The sequence below is a fragment of the Bidens hawaiensis genome, unplaced genomic scaffold (assembly GCF_021521415.1).
Source record: "Bidens hawaiensis isolate Kalapana, Puna unplaced genomic scaffold, B.hawaiensis_p1.1 tig00009085_1, whole genome shotgun sequence".
Classification (NCBI taxonomy): domain Eukaryota; kingdom Viridiplantae; phylum Streptophyta; class Magnoliopsida; order Asterales; family Asteraceae; genus Bidens; species Bidens hawaiensis.
In genome coordinates this window covers 295,358-314,206 of record NW_027491667.1, presented here as the reverse complement: position 1 = coordinate 314,206, position 18,849 = coordinate 295,358, and the positions used below count along the sequence as shown (strand labels likewise).

At 32.5% G+C, this 18,849-nt stretch overlaps 1 protein-coding gene and 1 pseudogene across 1 annotated transcript; both read right to left on the bottom strand.

The window, feature by feature from the left end:
- Nucleotides 1-12,383: 12,383 nt before the first annotated feature.
- LOC143531117 (G-type lectin S-receptor-like serine/threonine-protein kinase SD2-5 pseudogene) lies at nt 12,384-13,456 on the bottom strand (annotated as a pseudogene).
- An 855-nt stretch (nt 13,457-14,311) lies between these two features.
- On the bottom strand, nt 14,312-14,782 carry LOC143531101 (EP1-like glycoprotein 2). The gene has a single exon (XM_077026482.1). The coding sequence runs from the start codon at nt 14,780-14,782 to the stop codon at nt 14,312-14,314; it is 471 nt and encodes a 156-aa protein (XP_076882597.1).
- Between the last annotated feature and the right edge of the window lie 4,067 nt (nt 14,783-18,849).

The following is an 18,849-nucleotide window of genomic DNA, read 5'->3' as shown; positions in this document are numbered from 1 at the left end:
GTGTCTGAGCTTCTTTAATGAAGAATGCATTATTTAAAATACCAATTCTGTGAGCAAGTTAAGGTAATGCTATACTTGAGTCATTAGAGTCAACCTTTAGTTGGAATCAAGACTTTGGAATCATAAAACTATTTGTCTGAGCAGCTTTAATGAATATAGAATTTCATTTATTTAGATTTAATATATATATATATATATATATATTAATTAAAATAAGGATACTTGATGGTAGGGGTGTTCACGATTCGCATTGAAACCGTGAAACCGTCTAAAGCGGTTATCAGTTTGGTTTCACTGTCGTATTTTTTCTACAACTCTTGGTTGGTCTTTTGAAAATTATAAACCGTAGCGTACGGTTTGGTTTATGATTTATACATAAAAGTGGTCGTATTAAACCGTACCGGACCTTTAGATTTTAGAATATATGTTTTAGTATATTATATATTTATATTCAATATTTTGTCCTCCGTGTCATAAGATTTGATAAAATAATTTTAACCAAGTATGTTTGGTACTGATGCATTGTGCAGCCCAATAATAAGTCATCTTGATTATATGGAATCTTGGTTATTCTGAACAAAATCAATTGTTATATGGATACTTCGACAGCTTTGATAAAAATCACTTGTATTATATGAATAGTTGATTACTTGGTTATTTGGTTATTTTGAACACTTCTATGTATACTGAATTATCTTTTTCATGTATTATATATTTATTTAGTTTTCATAAAAACTCAATAAGCTCAAACCGTGAAACCAAACTGTAACCAAATTATTAACGGCTAGGTTTGGTTTGATTTGATTTATTTGTCACACCCCGACCAATTTGTCGGGACGTAACGTATTGATTGGACAGTAGCTCAAAAGACACTAATTAAAACGATGATAATTATTTAATTTCATTAACAATAAAACAAGTACACAAATTCAATATTCGAAAAAATACATCATAATTTTATATTTTGAATAAATATTCTAAGGTAAAACTAATATCTTCGATCTTAAACAATATAAATTACTTGTACCTATAGCATGTATTAAAATAGAGTTTGTCAACACGAATGTTGGTGAGAATATATAAGTTTTAGTTATGTTATAAATAGGTCAATCGCAATTCATATGTAAATGGTGAGTATTACAAATCTTATGAAAATGTAAACAACTAAATAGATGTGGACCCGCTTCTATTGATACAAAATCAATGCACTTGGGTAAATGTATAATCATACTATATGAGAATAAATGAGAATGAGATACCAACCATCAAACAAAATATACACATTTAAGCACATAGAGCATGCAATAATCACACATACACATATATTGAATTGCGTTTTGAATAGATGTGGTAATAAAACTTGAGTAAAAATGAATAAGGTATACATGCTACCTCTAAAATATAAAAGATGGAAGAATGAGTATGCAACTCACTTTATCGAGTGAATTAACGAAGATGAGACGACGATAAAATTATGATTGAAACGATCGGCTCCTTGTGATATGTCGACAAAAGTTCCTAGTTGGTAATGATAATATAAATTAATTATAATGAAATAATTACAAATACAAGACTTATGACGGATTTGGGATTTGATAGGGTGTAAGTAAAATTATAATTATTATATTATCATATTTGTAAATAGTATAAGTAAAAGCTTGAGAGCATAACAAAATAATGCAACACAACATAACGCTTACTAATTCGTTTAAAACGGATTTGGAGTCTTATAGTGTTTAATATCATTATGATTATTATTGTTATTATTGTCATTATTATTAGACAAAATTACAGAAATTGTCCTTTATGTTTACACCATATTTCAGTGGTTGTCCTTTATCTTTAAAAGTAACATAATTTGTTCTTTATGTTTTCAAATGTTACACCGTTTGTCCTTTGCCGCTAACCCAGTTAGTATTTCTCGTTAACTCAGGTCACATGCCTTGCACATGAGGCAATATTGGCAATATTTAATAGTATCCATAGATATTAGTCATTGTATTGTATTTATATCTCATTGTAATTGAACAATTTGTGGGTTTATAGTATATTCAAAGTTAAATATGTTATCACAGCTCATATCTCCAACAATAAAACTTTTCATCCTATTAGCCTGCAAACAATCGTCCACCACCCCTAAATTTCTTTTTCGATAACCTCTATATTTCTTTTCCGGGCACTATGATCCCATCATCTCTACCGAAATCCCTTAAAAAAAACACCTCTACCTACATTAGCATTGCAATGGTTACTTCCTCAAACACAACTACTTCTCCGTCTATATCAATTAGGTTTTGCAAAACCTATTACCCTATCACCGCCACAACCATCATTTTTCCGACGAACCCTACCTTTTATATCCTATTTTCTTTTTTCATTCACACTAAAAAAAAGCCTCACAAAATATATCTTACCTTTTCTTAGCCTCACAAAGTGTATCCTACTTTTTCTTCATCTCCATTTACATCTTCAACTTCTTCTATTTCTTAAATACCATAATCGTCCATTATTATTCAAGATTGGACTTATCCTATAATCTTACATCTTGGTAGAGCATATCTATGATTGTGATCAAATCAATTGATTATGAAATAGCATATCATGTTTATTCAATATGATTGAGTGATTGTTTCCACACAATTAGCTTGCATATAATTTGTATTTAATAGTATCCTTAGATATTAGTCATTGTATTGTAGTGAGATAATAAGGAGGTGAGTTTTGTAGCAACTCGGACTTTTCAAAATTTATATTTTTATTAAAACCCGACCCATTTCGATGTTTGGGAAATTTTACCACATTTATCGAGTAAACTAACTATTATTATATTGTTATTTAATTAATTATATAACACATAATTATAATTTTTGGGATTTGCAAAAATGAACCAAACTTAAACTATTACCATACTTTGTATCCACTATCAAACCATAGGGACCTGAGTGCAAATTGATAATATAAACCATCAAAATATGGTTAATCCAAAACCCAACCCCAAATCCGTACCCGTTTATTATTGTTTTGGAAAAGTTATGAATTTTACTTTTACATGAAAATTTAAACTAGAATACGTTTTGATATTTGAAAAGGGAAGTAACAATGTTATTTACATCATTGTCACTTCAAAATACCATAATCATCAAGCAAACAAGCATGTTTGATGCTTGTGGTGGGCCATATGAAATTCAATAACTAGGCTAGTTAGCTATTTATTAGATGTTTATTATGCTTAGTACTTACTCGGCACTCATTAAGAAATGCGTATTTTACATTTTTTGCTTATAACTGTATTATTAAAATATGTAGGGCATGTAAGGAAAGTGCATTTATTCTATTAGTAGTTCTTACAATAAATTAGAAATTGAGGTCTGCCTCCTGTACGTAGTGTGGACACGATACATATTTCTCTTGTAAAAAGTTGGTTGGTGAGGGCCCCTCTCCTCTTGAAGATGCACGTGAGGTACACGTGTCAACCATTGAGGTACACGTGAGGTACACGCCACAACCATCATTTTTCCGGCGAACCCTACCTTTTATATCCTATTTTCTGTTTCATTCACCCTAAACAAAAAGCCTAACAAAGCATATCTTACTTTTTCTTCATCTCCACTTACATATTCAACTTCTTCTATTTCTTAAATACCATAATCGTCCAGTTTTATCTAAGATTGGACTTATTCTATTGTCGTCCATCTTGCGAGAGCATATCAATGATTCTGATCAAATCAATTGATTATGAAAGAGCATATCATGTTTACTCAATATGATTGAGTGATTGTTTCCACACAATTAGCTTACAATTGTATTTAATAGTTTCCCTAGATATTAGTCATTGTATTGTATTTATATCTCTTATTGAAACTGAATAATTTATGGTTTTATAATATATTCAAAGTTTAATATTTATAATTATAACAATCAATATATAATACTTTTATAGTTCATATCATCATGTTAGGCAAGGGAAGGGGTGGATGAGTCTCAGTTTAGGAACTTACGTAACTGTATTCATTAGGGTTAATATCAAGATGCATAACTTTTTTTCCTACAATCTTCGTGGAAATACCTAACCTTTCGCTATATGAAGAATAATCATTTTTTTAAATTCCCATTCGAGTATATTCATCCGAACTCCATGGTAACTCCACTGATCTAATAACCCGTTACACATGAAATCATACACTAGAAGTCTTTGCGATTTCAATGTACAATGTACAGAACCCTCGAAGTCTAACCAAATTCACATAGTGAATGCTTCCAATAGATTGAACCTCAGCTAGCAATGATTTCTTAACACATGCAAAATCTTCAAGACATTTCACTAAACGGGGCTAATAGCAATTGGTGGGCTTTTATTTTCGCTGAACGATGATACCACAGACTCGTGGGATGATTAAGGAAGTGACTTATTCACTCTAGTCTTCTTTTACTCGTCTTAATTTCAATTTGTTCGATTGGGCTTTCACTTTTTGGTCTGAAATGGCGCTTATGTTTTCACTGAACGAGGATAGCAGCAACTGCTGGCTTTTTTTTTCACTGAACGGGGATTGGTGAGATGATTAAGGAGGTGAGTTTTGTAGCAACTCGGACTTCTCAAAATTTATATTTTTATTAAAACCCGACCCATTTCGATGTTTGGGAAATTTTACCACATTTATCGAGTAAACTTACTATTATTATATTATTATTTAATTAATTATATAACACATAATTATAATTTTAAGGTTTTGACAAAAATGACCCAAACTTAAACTATTACCATATTTTTTATCTACCATCAAACCATAGGGACTTGAGTGCAAATTGATAATATAAACTATCAAAATATGGTTAATCCAAAACCCAACCCCAAATCTGTACCCGTTTATTATTGTTTTGGGAAAGTTAAAAATTTAATTTTATAGGAAAATTTAAATTAGAATACGTATTGAGAGTTGAAAAGGGAAGTAACAATATTATTTACATCACTGCCACTTCAAACTACTATAATATTTAAGCAAACAAGTTTGATGCTTGTGGTGGGCCCATATGAAATTCAATAACCAGTCTGGTTAGCTATTATTAGATGCTTATTATATTATACTTACTACTTACTAGGCACTCATTAGGAAATGTGTATTTTACATTTGTTGCTTATAACTGTATATTAAAATATGCAGTATGTAAGGAAAGTGCATTTATTCTATTAGTAGTTCTTACAATAAATTAGATATTGAGGTATGCCTCATGTACGTAGTGTGGACATGACATATTACTCTTGTGACAAGTTGGTTGGTGTGAGCCACCCTCCTCATTAAGATGCACGTGAGGTACACGTGTCGAGCATTGAGGTACACGTGAGGTACACGTGAGGTACACGCCACAACCATCATTTTTCCGACGAACCCTACTTTTTATATCCTATTTTCTGTTTCATTCACCCTATGCACAAAGCCTCACAAAACATATCTTACTTTTTCTTCATTTCCATTTACATCTTCAACTTCTTCTATTTCTTAAATACCATAATCGTCCACTTTTATCCAAGATTGGACTTATCCTATAGTCGTCCATCTTGTGAGAGCATATCAATGATTGTGATCAAATCAATTGATTATAAAAGAGCATATCATGTTTACTCAATATGATTGAGTAATTGTTTCCACACAATTAGCTTACATATAATTTGTATTTATAGTATCCCTAAATATTAGTCATTGTATTGTATTTATATCTCTCACTGTAATTGAACAATTTATGGTTTCATAATATATTCAAAGTTTAGTATTTATAATTATAACAATCAATATATAATATTTTTATAGTCCATATCATCATGTTAGGCGTTCGATTAAGGAAGGGGTGGAGGAGTCTCAGTTTTGGAACTTACGTAACAGTATTTAAATATCATGATGCATAATTTTTTTCCTACAATCTTCGTGGAGATAGCTAAACCTTTCACTATATGAAGAATAATCATTTTTATACACTCCAATTCGAGTATGTACATCCAAAATCCATGGTAAGTCCACTGATCTAATAATCCGTTATACATGAAATCATACACTAGAAATCTTTGTGATTTCAATGTACAGAAACCTCAAAGTCTAACCAAATTCACATAGTTAATGCTTCCAATAGATTAAACCTCAGCTAGGAATGATTTCTTAACCCATGCATAATCATCAACACATTTCACTAAACATGGCTAATAGCAATTGATGGGTTTTTATTTTCACTGAACGATGATACCACGGACCTGTGGGATGATTAAGGAAGTGACTTATTCACTCTAGTCTTCTTGTACTCGTCTTGATTTCAATTTGTTCGTTTGGGCTTTCATTTTTTCGTCTGAAAAGGGCGCTTATGTTTTCACTGAACGAGGATAGCAGCAACTGCTGGTTTTTTTTCACTGAACGGGGCTGGTAGGGACTGGTGAGATGATTAAGGAGGTGAGTTTTGTAACAACTCGGACTTTTCAAAATTTATATTTTTTTCAAAATCCGACCCATTTCGATGTTCCGGAAATTTTACCGCATTTATCGAGTAAACTAACTATTTATATTTTAATTTAATTAATTATATAATACATAATCATAATTTTCAGGTTTTGGCAAAAATGACCCAAACTTAAACTATTACCACATTTTGTACCCACCATCAAACCATAGGGACTTGAGTGCAAATTGATAACATAACCTATCAAAATATGGTTAATCCAGAACCCAACCCCAAATCCATACCTGTTTATTATTGTTTTGGGAAAATTATAAATTTTAATTTTATAGGGAAATATAAGCTAGAATACGTTTTGATATTTGAAAAGGGAAGTAACAAATTTATTTACATCATTGTCACTTCAAAATACCATAATCATCAAGCAAAGAAGTGTGTTTGATACTTGTGGTGGCCTATATGAAATTCAATAACTAGGCTGGCTAGATATTTATTAGATATTTATTATACTTACTACTTACTATGCACTCATTAGGAAATGTGTACTTTACATTTGTTGCTTATAACTATATCATTAAAATACGCAGGGTATATATGGAAAGTGCATTTATTCTATCAATAGTTCTTATAATAAATTAGAAATTGAGGTCTGCCTCCTGTACGTAGTGTGTACACAACAAGGATTACTCTTTTGAATAGTTGGTTGGTGTGGCCCCCCTCCTCATGAAGTTGGCTGGTGTGGGCCACCAGCCTATCAAGCCCTAATCATGTTTAGCAATTAAGTTCAAGTGATATCAATAAACCTAAGGGTCTCACACCTTTACAGATCTGCTTATCCCCATCTCAAGCATAATCAAGAAAATTTAAAACCGGGTTGAAACAGACTTGTTCAACCTATTACCGTAAGCTAAAAACCCTTTAATGGTTAGAAGAAAATACACTTAGATGGAAATATGGATGATAGGTCAACTGGGTCGTATGAGCATGTCCTAATTATCATTGGACTTTGTACTATGTATTCCCTAAGAAAATATCTATCGACTAAAAACCTTGAGTCCATATAGTGTATCCTTAGAGTCACCATCCCCTTGGTAACACGTAAACTCCCAGTCTCGTCTAGTATGTGCACTTTGGCCTCTTTTTCTATTTTTGAGAATGTTTTTTTGTCATTTTATAATACATAACTTCTCACTTTCTTTTGCTTCTTCGACCAATTCTTGGATTACTTATAACTTTCATAGCATACTTTTTTTCCTTTTCTCTTTTTATTTGTGCTCTTAGGCATCTTTATCTTAAAATATAACTATTTTCTAAGCTCGTATAAAATCTGACATGGCGTGCGCCACCACTCGTTATTTACTTTCATAAAACAGAGTGGTGTGCTAATTTTAAGTGCATGCAATTCTTACCACATCAAGGTAGATAGATTACGGTAATACTCCTTATGCCTTATCAAATTTTCAGCTTCACTATCCCATTCAAGATGAGAACCCACAAGGTTTTTGATCTATTAGGTATATTAATAATATTCAAGAGAAACTTTTCAAAGCTAGTTGGGCCTACCGACACATCCAAGCTTAGTGCGTTATCTTTATTTAATCTCATATATAATAGTAGTTTATAAAAACAAATCTCAAATTTTTCCGGTGAACCCTACCTTTTATATCCTATTTTCTGTTTCATTCACCCTAAACAAAAAGCCTCACAAAATATACACACAGATTATAGACAACAATACACACAGATTATATATTATTATACCGAGCAAAACGACATAAATCAAGCAAGGACTTAAGAAAATCCTCACCTAGGTTTTTGTAACAGGACAGGGTGTAAGCAAATCAGATTCTACATCATGCCTCATGTCGATAGAAGCTGGATTACCTAAATGGACCGTAGCTCACCTAAGTGCAAGCAAGGACTTAACTCTTTTATCGAAATGTGCAGAGGACTAGTCGATAGCAAAGGCAACATCAGATGTGCGTGAGGTTATGATCTATATGTGGAACTCTATTGCATTTGACAAAAAAAACTTGGAACTATGTTTCCTTTGCTGAGAAGAAGCCTTGGAAGAGCATCTCAAGGTAAAGGAATTATTTTATTAAGTAATTTTTATGTTCTTTTTTATTCGTTTTTTACCAAATTAACTGCTTTTATTTTTACTTCCTAGGGAAAATTTGATCCGGAAGTAGTTAAGCGAGATAGGGAGCATCAACAGATGGATAGCGGCATCGATGCGTTTATCAAAAAGGGATACCAAGACATAAAACACGAAGCTAAAAAACACTTTATAAAATTTGGAGGTAAGAATAATATTGATGAAGTAAGGCGCAACGTCCCCACGGGTATGGATGATGATAATTGGTTTAAAACTATAGAGTTTTTTTTGTCGGAGGCGCATGAAAATAGTTTAGAATCAAACAAAAAGAATCGTAAAAAACAAACAAAGGTGAACCGGGGTGGGTCAAGCACATATTCTAGCACGGCATACAAAAAGGTAATATATATGTATTATATTAGATACTATATATACGTATTTTTTTTAAAGTATAATCTCTTGACTGAGAATCAAACCCGACTCCAAACGTATCATGATGCTAATACTGATGAATTTGGGAATTTTTATGATGAGGAAACGGAACGGCATTAATTATGTAAGTATTTACTTAAAGTATACCTTATATGTAACATATATTTATTTATATATACACATATAAATAAAGCTATTAAGAGCATCTTTGTAAAATATAGCATGCTTTAGAGCGGGAGTATGATATTCAAACTCAGACCCTTGGTGAAGAAGGTGGCCCGTCACAACTAAATGAAGTTGCGGAATTTGAAAAGGAGATGGGTCCCCGATGCGGGGTTATTAGAGGGATTGGGCGCAAACCGCCTTTAGGATTTACATCAACATGTTCGGCTCATGAAAAAGAGGGGCATGCACCAACTCAGCCTATGACACAGGTTAAACTCGCTTATTTCCTAACAACAACTAGTTAAGACCTGATATATTATAAAAACGACTTGCTTTATAAAAATGTTAAGACTAGTTAAATCCTGATATATTAACAAAACTCACCTTTAGTTAACAAACATGTTTAGAGCTGATATATTATAAAAATGACTTGCTTTAATATTTCAATAATTTTAAAAATGTTACTTTGAGTTGTTGTTACTTGTACAGACCCGGTTTTGGCCCGTTAGAGACATAATTTGATTTTAAATTTATGTTTTCACATCAAACAAGTTCGGGTCAGATTATATGTCATTAATATAATATGCGTGGGACTGTTAAAACGGTATCATAACAGCAACTAGACTACAAGATTCGTTTATTGATTAAACGGATAACTTATGTGTCGTTTCTGGTGTTTTATGGCACAATTTTTATATTACTATTTTAGCTTCACCAATATACTTTTATACAAACAAAATATGATACTTAGTTGCTGGAAAATGTGTGATAAAGTTCCAGAGGCTCAATGGTTTTAAAACGGATTAGTTTTCACTTAAACGAGTTACCGAAAGTCTCCAAGTTGGTTCTTGACTCTTTATGCTTGTAAACATGTTTTTATTCGTGCATAGTATTTTTGTTTTTAACTTACTATTTGTATACTTCATTGATTTTGTAGGATCAAATCAAGCTAATGTTTCAATACCCGGCCTTCATAAATTGTTTTGATGAGTTTATGAGTTCGAGAAAGTCATCACGCTTGACGGACGAAGATAGTAGTGACGATAGCGTTGGGGATGATGATATGATCTAACTAGGGGTTTTATGGTAAGATGCTAACTAGACAATAAATTTGGACGTGGATGATGACTAGCGGTTTTATGTTTTATGTTAACTAGACAAGATATCGTTATTATGGATTGTGGTCATGTTATGTAGTTTTTATGTATGTTTTAGACAAATGGCGTGTTTATATAAATTAGTTCTTTTGTATCAAAATCCAAAAAATATGCAGGTTATTGAATAAAGAAGCAGGAAATTACGCGCGGGGGGGGGGGGGGGGGGGAGGAAAAACGGCATTGCATGCTATGTTCACTTTTGGCGGCAACATTTGTAACTTTTAGTGGCGACAATGTCGTCGCTAAAAAGGAATCAGTTTTGACCAAAGTTGCCTTTAGCGACGACAAATATCGCCACTAATACTAATTGGATGACGTGGCGCAGAGGTGACGCGTCACAACTATTAGCGACGACATCTATCTATGTGGCACCAACGTTTTAGCGGCGACAAGTATAAGTTTTACCGGCGTTATGGATGTATTAGCGATGAGGCATTGCTGGCGACACATTAGAGGCGACAAGTCGTCGATTTTTTTGAAAGGGGGGCTAAATTACAAGGATTAATCACTTGGGGGGTTGGAAAAATATTTTTTTCAAAAGGTGGGGTTGCCTCCATTTGTAATGGCGGGGAGTTTTAAAAATATATGAGTGTCGGAGTTAGTTAGAGAATATAAGAACTTTTAGAGTTACAAGGTATCTCCCTCCATTATAAATGACGGGGACTGCAAAAGTATCTCCCCTCCATTTCTAACGGAGGGGAGTCTGAAAAAGGTATCTCCCCTCCATTTGTAACGACGGGGAGTTTGCAAAAGGTGGAGGAGATTTTTTTAATATCAATTTAAAATTAATCTTTCATGACTAGGTTCAAGATTTTAAAAGCTAAAATTTAAAAATAATATTAAGCAACAGTTTTTTTTGTAAACTTTGCGTGTATTTATTTAATAGCCATACGTGATTTTCTGAACTAATTTCTTTTACGTGGTGAAACAAAATTAGTTAAGAAAATCACGTATGACTATAAAAGAAATACACGCAAAGTTTACAAAAAAAACTATTGCTTAATATTATTTTTAAATTTTTAGCTTTTAAAATCTTGAACCTAGTTGTGTAAGATTAATTTTAAATTGATATTAAAAAAGGCATCCTCCACCTTTTGCAAACTCTCCGCCGTTACAAATGGAGGGGAGATACCTTTTTCAGACTCCCCTCCATTAGAAAGGGAGGGGAGATACTTTTGCAGTCCCCGCCATTGATAATGGAGGGGAGATACCTCGTACCTCTAAAAGTTCTTACATTCTCTAACTAACTCCGACACCCCTTTTGAAAGAAATATTTTTCCAACCCCCTAAGTGATTAATCCTTGTAATTTAGCCCCCCTTTCAAAATAAAATCCAAGTCACCGCTAATACATTTGTCGCCGCTAAAAGTCTATTTTTCTTGTAGTGATAGTACTGTTAATGAACTTATAGTATGTGTTGCTAACAACAGTAGTAAGCAAAATACTACGCAATCTAATAACTTAGTGGAGAATAATTCGGATAATAAGCCAGTTAGAAAAGTCAATAGTATGCCTTCTGTGAAATCTGTAATGAAAGACGGAATTCAAGGATTGGAAAAAATTAAGCATGACTCTCGAATTTTATGATTATCAGTACCAGAGGCTATTCATATAAAGAATGTTGTATTTAATCGTACAAAAGCTACTAAGATTGATTGTAGGTTGTGTTATTCATACACCCTCTCTCTTTTTAAAGAGGGTGTATATAATAGATAAAATGTGTGTTAAAGGGTATATGAATATCAAAAAAAAGTGTGTGAATAACCATTGCCTTGTAAAAGTGGGCTTTGTTGTCTAAGAGACTTTATTAAAAAGATTGTGCTTCGTTGATTGAAAAGTGAAAAATAGATCTGTGGAAACCTTGACCAAGCAAATTGTTGAAACAGTTAGAATTACGGATATTGGATACCACACCTGTCTAAGTAAAAGTTATTCATAACAAACATATCAATTCATATTACAACAGGGAAAACAAATATTAAAGAAACTGCATACAAATACACCACAAGGACATCATGGCTACATGTCTATATAAAACTTAGTCAACCAACATTCCAATCCTATTACAAGAGGGAAAATATATTACAGAGACTGCATAGTGCATACAAACAATCCACAAGGACATCATAACTACTTATCTTGGCCCCGAGAGAAGAGATGATGATAATCGTGTGAAATCTTTCTCGTCCCCAAATTTTGTTTCCTGAATTCTTGGATCTGTGAAGTTGTAATCCAAGTTTGATTCAACAGGCATTACTCCTTCCAACACCTTAACCACCGATGACATCGAAGGCCTTCTCCTAAAGTTTGCTTGTAAACACCATGAAGCCACTTTCATCATCTCCACCACTTCAGTATTATGTACTTGCATATCTTCACTATGTTTATCAACCATTTCTAACAATGTTCCTTGCTCCCAGCATTTTTCAAACACATTGAGCAAGTACCAGTTTTCTTCTTCTGGTAGTGATCTATCGAAGACTTTCCTACCACATAAGATCTCCAGGAGAACAATCCCAAAACTGTATACATCCAGCTTTTTTGTGATAATTGAGTTCCGCCACTCTGGAGCAATATAGCCAGGTGTTCCTTTAATGGTAGTCATCACTTCAGTTTGAGTTTTGTCAATGAGCTTAGATAATCCAAAATCAGATACTTTGGCATTGAAATCGTTGTCTAGAAGTATGTTTTGAGGTTTAATATCAAGATGCACAATTTTTTGCCTGCAATCCTCATGGAGATATGCTAAACCTTTGGCTATATCAAGAATGATTTTCTTTCTGCTTTCCCATTCGAGTATTTGCTCCCGAACTCCATGGTAGATCCACCTATCTAATGAACCATTACTCATGAAATCATACACTAGAAACCTTTGTGATTTCCATGCACAGAATCCACGAAGTCTAACTAGATTCACATGGTGAATGCTACCAATAGATTGAACCTCCGCTAGGAATGATTTCTTAACATGCGCAAGACCTTCAAGACATTTTACTGCAATCTTGGTCCCATCTCCAAGAGTTCCTTCAAAAACCGATCCGTAACCTCCTTCGCCGAGCTTTTTACTAAAATTATCTGTGTTAGTTTTCAATTCCTCATAAGAAAACCGAGTCGGCATTCCTGTGACTTGATCCAAATACTCTTCATCCATGTCGATATCCCTTTTTCGCCTGTGGACTATGTACGCAATAAAGCCCACGGCCACAAAAAGCAAAAGCACAATACTTCCAATCGTAGAACCTATTACTCTTGCAACTTGAGGAGACGAAGGATTTGTAGAGCCTACAAGTGGTGCAACTTGCGGAGACGAAGGATTTTTGGAGCCTACAAGTGGTGCAACTTGAGGAGATAAAGGAGGTGATCTAACATTCTGAACTTTTATGAAAGCTGATGCACCTTGATAGAATGGATTAGTTGTCTTCATTGTAAATATCTCTGAATGTAAAAAACATAGTCCTAATGTATTCTCAAAAAAAGCAACTTTGCATGAGCAATTTTTTAGACATGCTTGTTTGCAAGTTTCCATATTCACCCCCTCCATGTCTGCCTTGATTGTGAAGTACTTGACATTCGGGAATGCGATATAATGTTGCTCTTGCGTAGATTTACATGTGAGAGGAGTAATTTCAGAGCAACCAAGGTTGGGTTGGCGATCGTTCACAGGTCTAAAATATTTTGTTATGTGGAGACAACTACATTGTTTATCACCCGAGCAAATGGAATTTCTTCCGCAAACCAAAGGATAATCACACCCATTAATTAGATCATAATCTGTAACATCGTCTACCATATTCCAGTCTTCAGATGCAGATTGCCACTGAAACACTTGCAAATGCCCATCTGGCATCAGTTTAAAGTAGCAAGGTGATGGTGCCTGAAGTATGTCAACTACACCATTTAAGAAGCTAATGTATGAGCTACTTGCCATCCGTTCATCCCCAGAGATACTGAAATAGGGCTGAGGTGGGTTTGATTCAACATAAGCGACCAAACCTTCACCCGTGACTTGAAGAGAATACCTACCTTCAGGACCAGTTAAAGAAACTCAAGATTTCAGTTTTTGGGTGATCAAAAGATTGCCAAACTACCGAATTCTGGTCATCGAACAACACCAGGTTTCCGGTATCGGTTAGGTTCATGCCAACAACCGCTTTTCCGGAAGTGTTGGTGCTCCAAACTATGCTTCCATCTGCATCACTTAGGACCAAGTCTCCAGCTGAAGTAAAATTGAATGTCGCATTTTCTTTGAACGGATAGCCTTCATTGGCAGACCAAACTACCACATGCGAAGATCCTTCTTTTGGTGAAATGAATATGCCAAAGATGTAAGTGGTAACTAGTCCTTCCATTTCGGCAAAGAAGCCACAGGTGAATTGTGCTACATTGGAATTTCTAAGGAGCAACGGTTGGTCATAGGAGTAATTGGTGGTCCATTCAGTCGAAAGCTTTGCAATTGCTGCAGGCGGATATGATGATTCAGCAATGGCCGATAACATGAGAATTAGGAAAAAAATATAAAAGAAACTGCAAATTCTCATGACTATTGATCACCACTTCTTTAATGGATGATTCAGTCTGTTATAAGAATTTCGGATGTGGTTTTTCTTTTTCATAAAAACAGTTGTTGCATTGTTTAAAGACCATCAAGTCCAAAACATTCACGTGCAAAAAGTTGCATTACCTATAGTGCAACATCATTTCATGTCGGACTATTTTTCATTTAATTTCTTGTTTATTATATAAATACCAATCCGTAAAAAAAGGTATATAAGTACTAAATTAAGTTAGTTATTTTTTCATTCATTTACCAACTTTGTTTAACAATATTAAGTGTTTATAAAAATAACTACTAAATACATGTTGCTACTATTATTTATCAAATTTTGATGAAGAAAATTATAACTAACCGAAGAAAGTTGAGACATTAGAGCATTTCACATCTCACTTTTTATCTCAGTCTGTATAATTTAAAGAAAAGACATTTTTTTAAAAAAAACTTGTAATTTATACTTTAAAAATGAAACAAACATCCTCTATATTTATCATACTCACAAAACTTTATTATATTATTTTTCTCTTAGTACTCACAATATATTATAGAGATTTGACTTTTGCTCTATATTAGCGACGAAGATTATATTCCCCAAACCAGATCTCTGTTTTAAGAATCGAACATAGGGGGTAATTACTAATGAGTTGTTTTTGCTAATCTTTTCTACCAAACAATTTATAGATAAATCACTTTTAGTAAAGGGAACGCGAATGCTCTGACACTTGGGACCAACCACTAGTTGGAGACTTGGACTAACCACCAGTTGACTTGGACCAACATTTGTGATGATTCTACGAAACATAGAAAGACGCTAATATTAACAAGTAATTTTAAAATATTAACAAATAATTTTAAATAACAATTTAGCTAGGGTTCTAAGATTTAATAGATGAGAACCCAATTTTATTAAAATCTGTTTAATAAGTAAATCCATGTCAACTTCTACAATATAATAAGAATATTTTAAAATACTAACTTGGCATAGTTGATAACCTGTGCTGAATTGCAAAATAACACAAATTTCAACATTGGAAAGCATATAACAATGTTGAGTAGATTTTTCCATACTAATTATTTTATATGTACCTATCATCACTTGCTTTGCATTTATCTCTCATAACCCAACCAACTTAATTCCAGTAATTCCTGAGTACTCTACGGTTAGACCAACCACTCGCAACTTCTTAGTCAACCAATCTCACAGCGTCTAGCGACTTCTACAACCATGATATTACTTTCTTTTTGATTAATACTATATAAATGGTGTGAGAAATGAATATGAGTCACTAGTTTTATTTTAAGTTTTAAATATTTAAAAATAAATAAAAAAGATGTAAATGAAACAATAAATGTAATCTCTCTCTAATTAATACAACTAATATAACCATAATAAATATCTCTCTAATTAATATATCTAACTAATTTAACTATAATAATTAAAAAGATAAAAACACTATTTTAGTTTAATTTTTTATTTACACATTCTTCATTTTATTAAACATAAATACAATTTATTCATATAATACTATTTCTTTATATTAAAAAAATAATTCTCACTCAATTTATTAGCATATATCAACGTGTTTTTTAACACTAAATATCAAAACATAATATATATTTTTCAATTGGTATGCCTATAAAAATTATTGTCATAAATAATAATAAAAAATAGCATACAAATGTGTCCATTAAATTTAAGTAATAAATATACAATCTACACAAAGTTATATAACCTACACTTGTTTTGAGTAATAAAAATGTACAACATACAAAAAGCATACAGCTTACATATGTAAGTCGACATCAACAATTATATAAACTACACAAAGATGCACATATCCTACACATGCGTAGGTTATATGTTTTTCGTATGTAGGTTATACATTTCTTATTCTTAGAACAAGTGTAAGTTATATGTTTTTGTGTAGGTTGTATATTTTTTATTGGCATTAATGCAAACATGTGTAAGATAGTTTTTTGTATTATTAATCACAATGTAACTACGTGTTGATGGATATTGATATGTTGAGTTTGAAGAAATTGGTTTTGAATAAAAGGAAATTAATGTACGAATAAATTGTATTTGTGTAAGATAAAATTTTTCGTGTGTAGGTTATATGTTTTCGTGTGCATGTGTATTTTGTTGATGATGAATTTTGTGTGTAGGTTATATGTTTTTCGTGTGTAGGTTATATGTTGTCTTATTATTAGAACAAGTGTAGATTATACGTTTTTGTGTAGGTTGTATGTTTTTTGTTGATATCTAATGCAAACACATGTAAAATAGTTTTTTGATATTATTCATTATAATGTAAGTATGTGTTGATGGATATTAATATATTGAGTTGGAAGAAATTAGTTTTGGATATAAAGAAATTTTAATGTATGAATAAATTATATTTATATAGGATAAAAATTCAAGGCACAAAAAATAAGTTATAAAAATAAATGAGTTTTTAATATTTTCCAATTATAATAATTTAATTAGTTATATTAATTAAATAGATAAGTATTATGGTTCATTAGTTATATTAATTGAAGAAAGAAAATGATTAATACTTTCTTTATTTAGCTTTAAACATGTAAAACTTAAAACAAAACTAGTGTCTCATATTCATTTATCGCATTTCTTGCAGTAATATCATTTCTCTCTTAAACCATCCCATCATTTAACATATTTATATTTTGTTTATTATCCGGTAAAAATTTTAAATTTAGAAGTACAACAAATTAATCATTACATATTTAAAAGCTACAATGAAAGTACTGTAGAGCCTAGTTCGATGTAAAAGTCTTATGTATTGTCTTGTATCACAATGTTTAATCTTTATTCGTCTTTAGTCTTTAGTTTGTATATTTGGACTCGATGGCTTATAAGCAAAAGCCCATTAGGCCGTGAATAATGAAAGAGTCATACTCTCACCTATCTTTTGGCAAACAAACTTTTTCTCTCTCTCAACAACTTCAACATTATCCTCTAACCCTTTTAAATCGGGCAATAACAAACACCAAGAAACGATCAGAGATCTTGGTTAAGTAGCAAGTAATTTCCACTTGCTTGCTATCAAGATTGATCTAAGAACATTGTTGTAACAACTCGAGTTTCCGTTTAATTTGTTGATACCAATATCCGACCCGTCATAGTTATCGGGTAATTTTAATCAACGAAGCAATGCGTTTATCGAGACATTAATACTTTATTATTTTGTTAATTATATAAATTTATTTAAGTTATCAAAATATCTTTGACATGTACATATTTCACTTTAAACACAAGTTTTAACCCTTTTTGTATCCACTCATTAACTTCAGGGACTAATATGCAAACATGATATATTAATATTTTATAATTCCTTTACCTATTTACCCAAACCCGTTTTCCCTGATCCAAAAACCCGTATCCGCTCAAATCGTGACCCAAACGCCTTTCTTGATCAATAATTTTCTCGTATATATGGAATTGATTTGTTCAAATCGTTTATGCGCATATATTAACTGGCACCGATGAGGTAATTAAAGAAACGAATCAAAATCAATCTCATATACAATAAACATCAAACCGTCCCAATCTATATCCCTAATATACCATTAACAGCTCGTCATAATTCAATCAAACGCATATGGACGACCCACAACACCTAGCGATCTAAACCCCCTTAATCAATTAAATTATTGAAGCATGTGTATACCTGTTATGATCTTGTTTTCTGGCCGTCAGTCACGTATTGCCGTTCACCCTACATCCCTCATCATATCAGGTAATTAAACATATCAATGTGTTCGTTTTGATCCACTAATCTAAAGCCCTAACTCTAATCAATCAAACATAATCGGGTTTAAGTAATTGAGATTTCTAGGGTTTATGTTCAATTGGGTTATATCTGTTTCAGTATTTATTAAATCGTTTTCATCTTTAAACAACTAACACACCTAAAACAGATGGCTAAGTCTGTGCGGGTCTGGTGGGTCGGCCTTGTGCCCAGGTTCAAGCCCTACAAGCTTCTCCTTTTT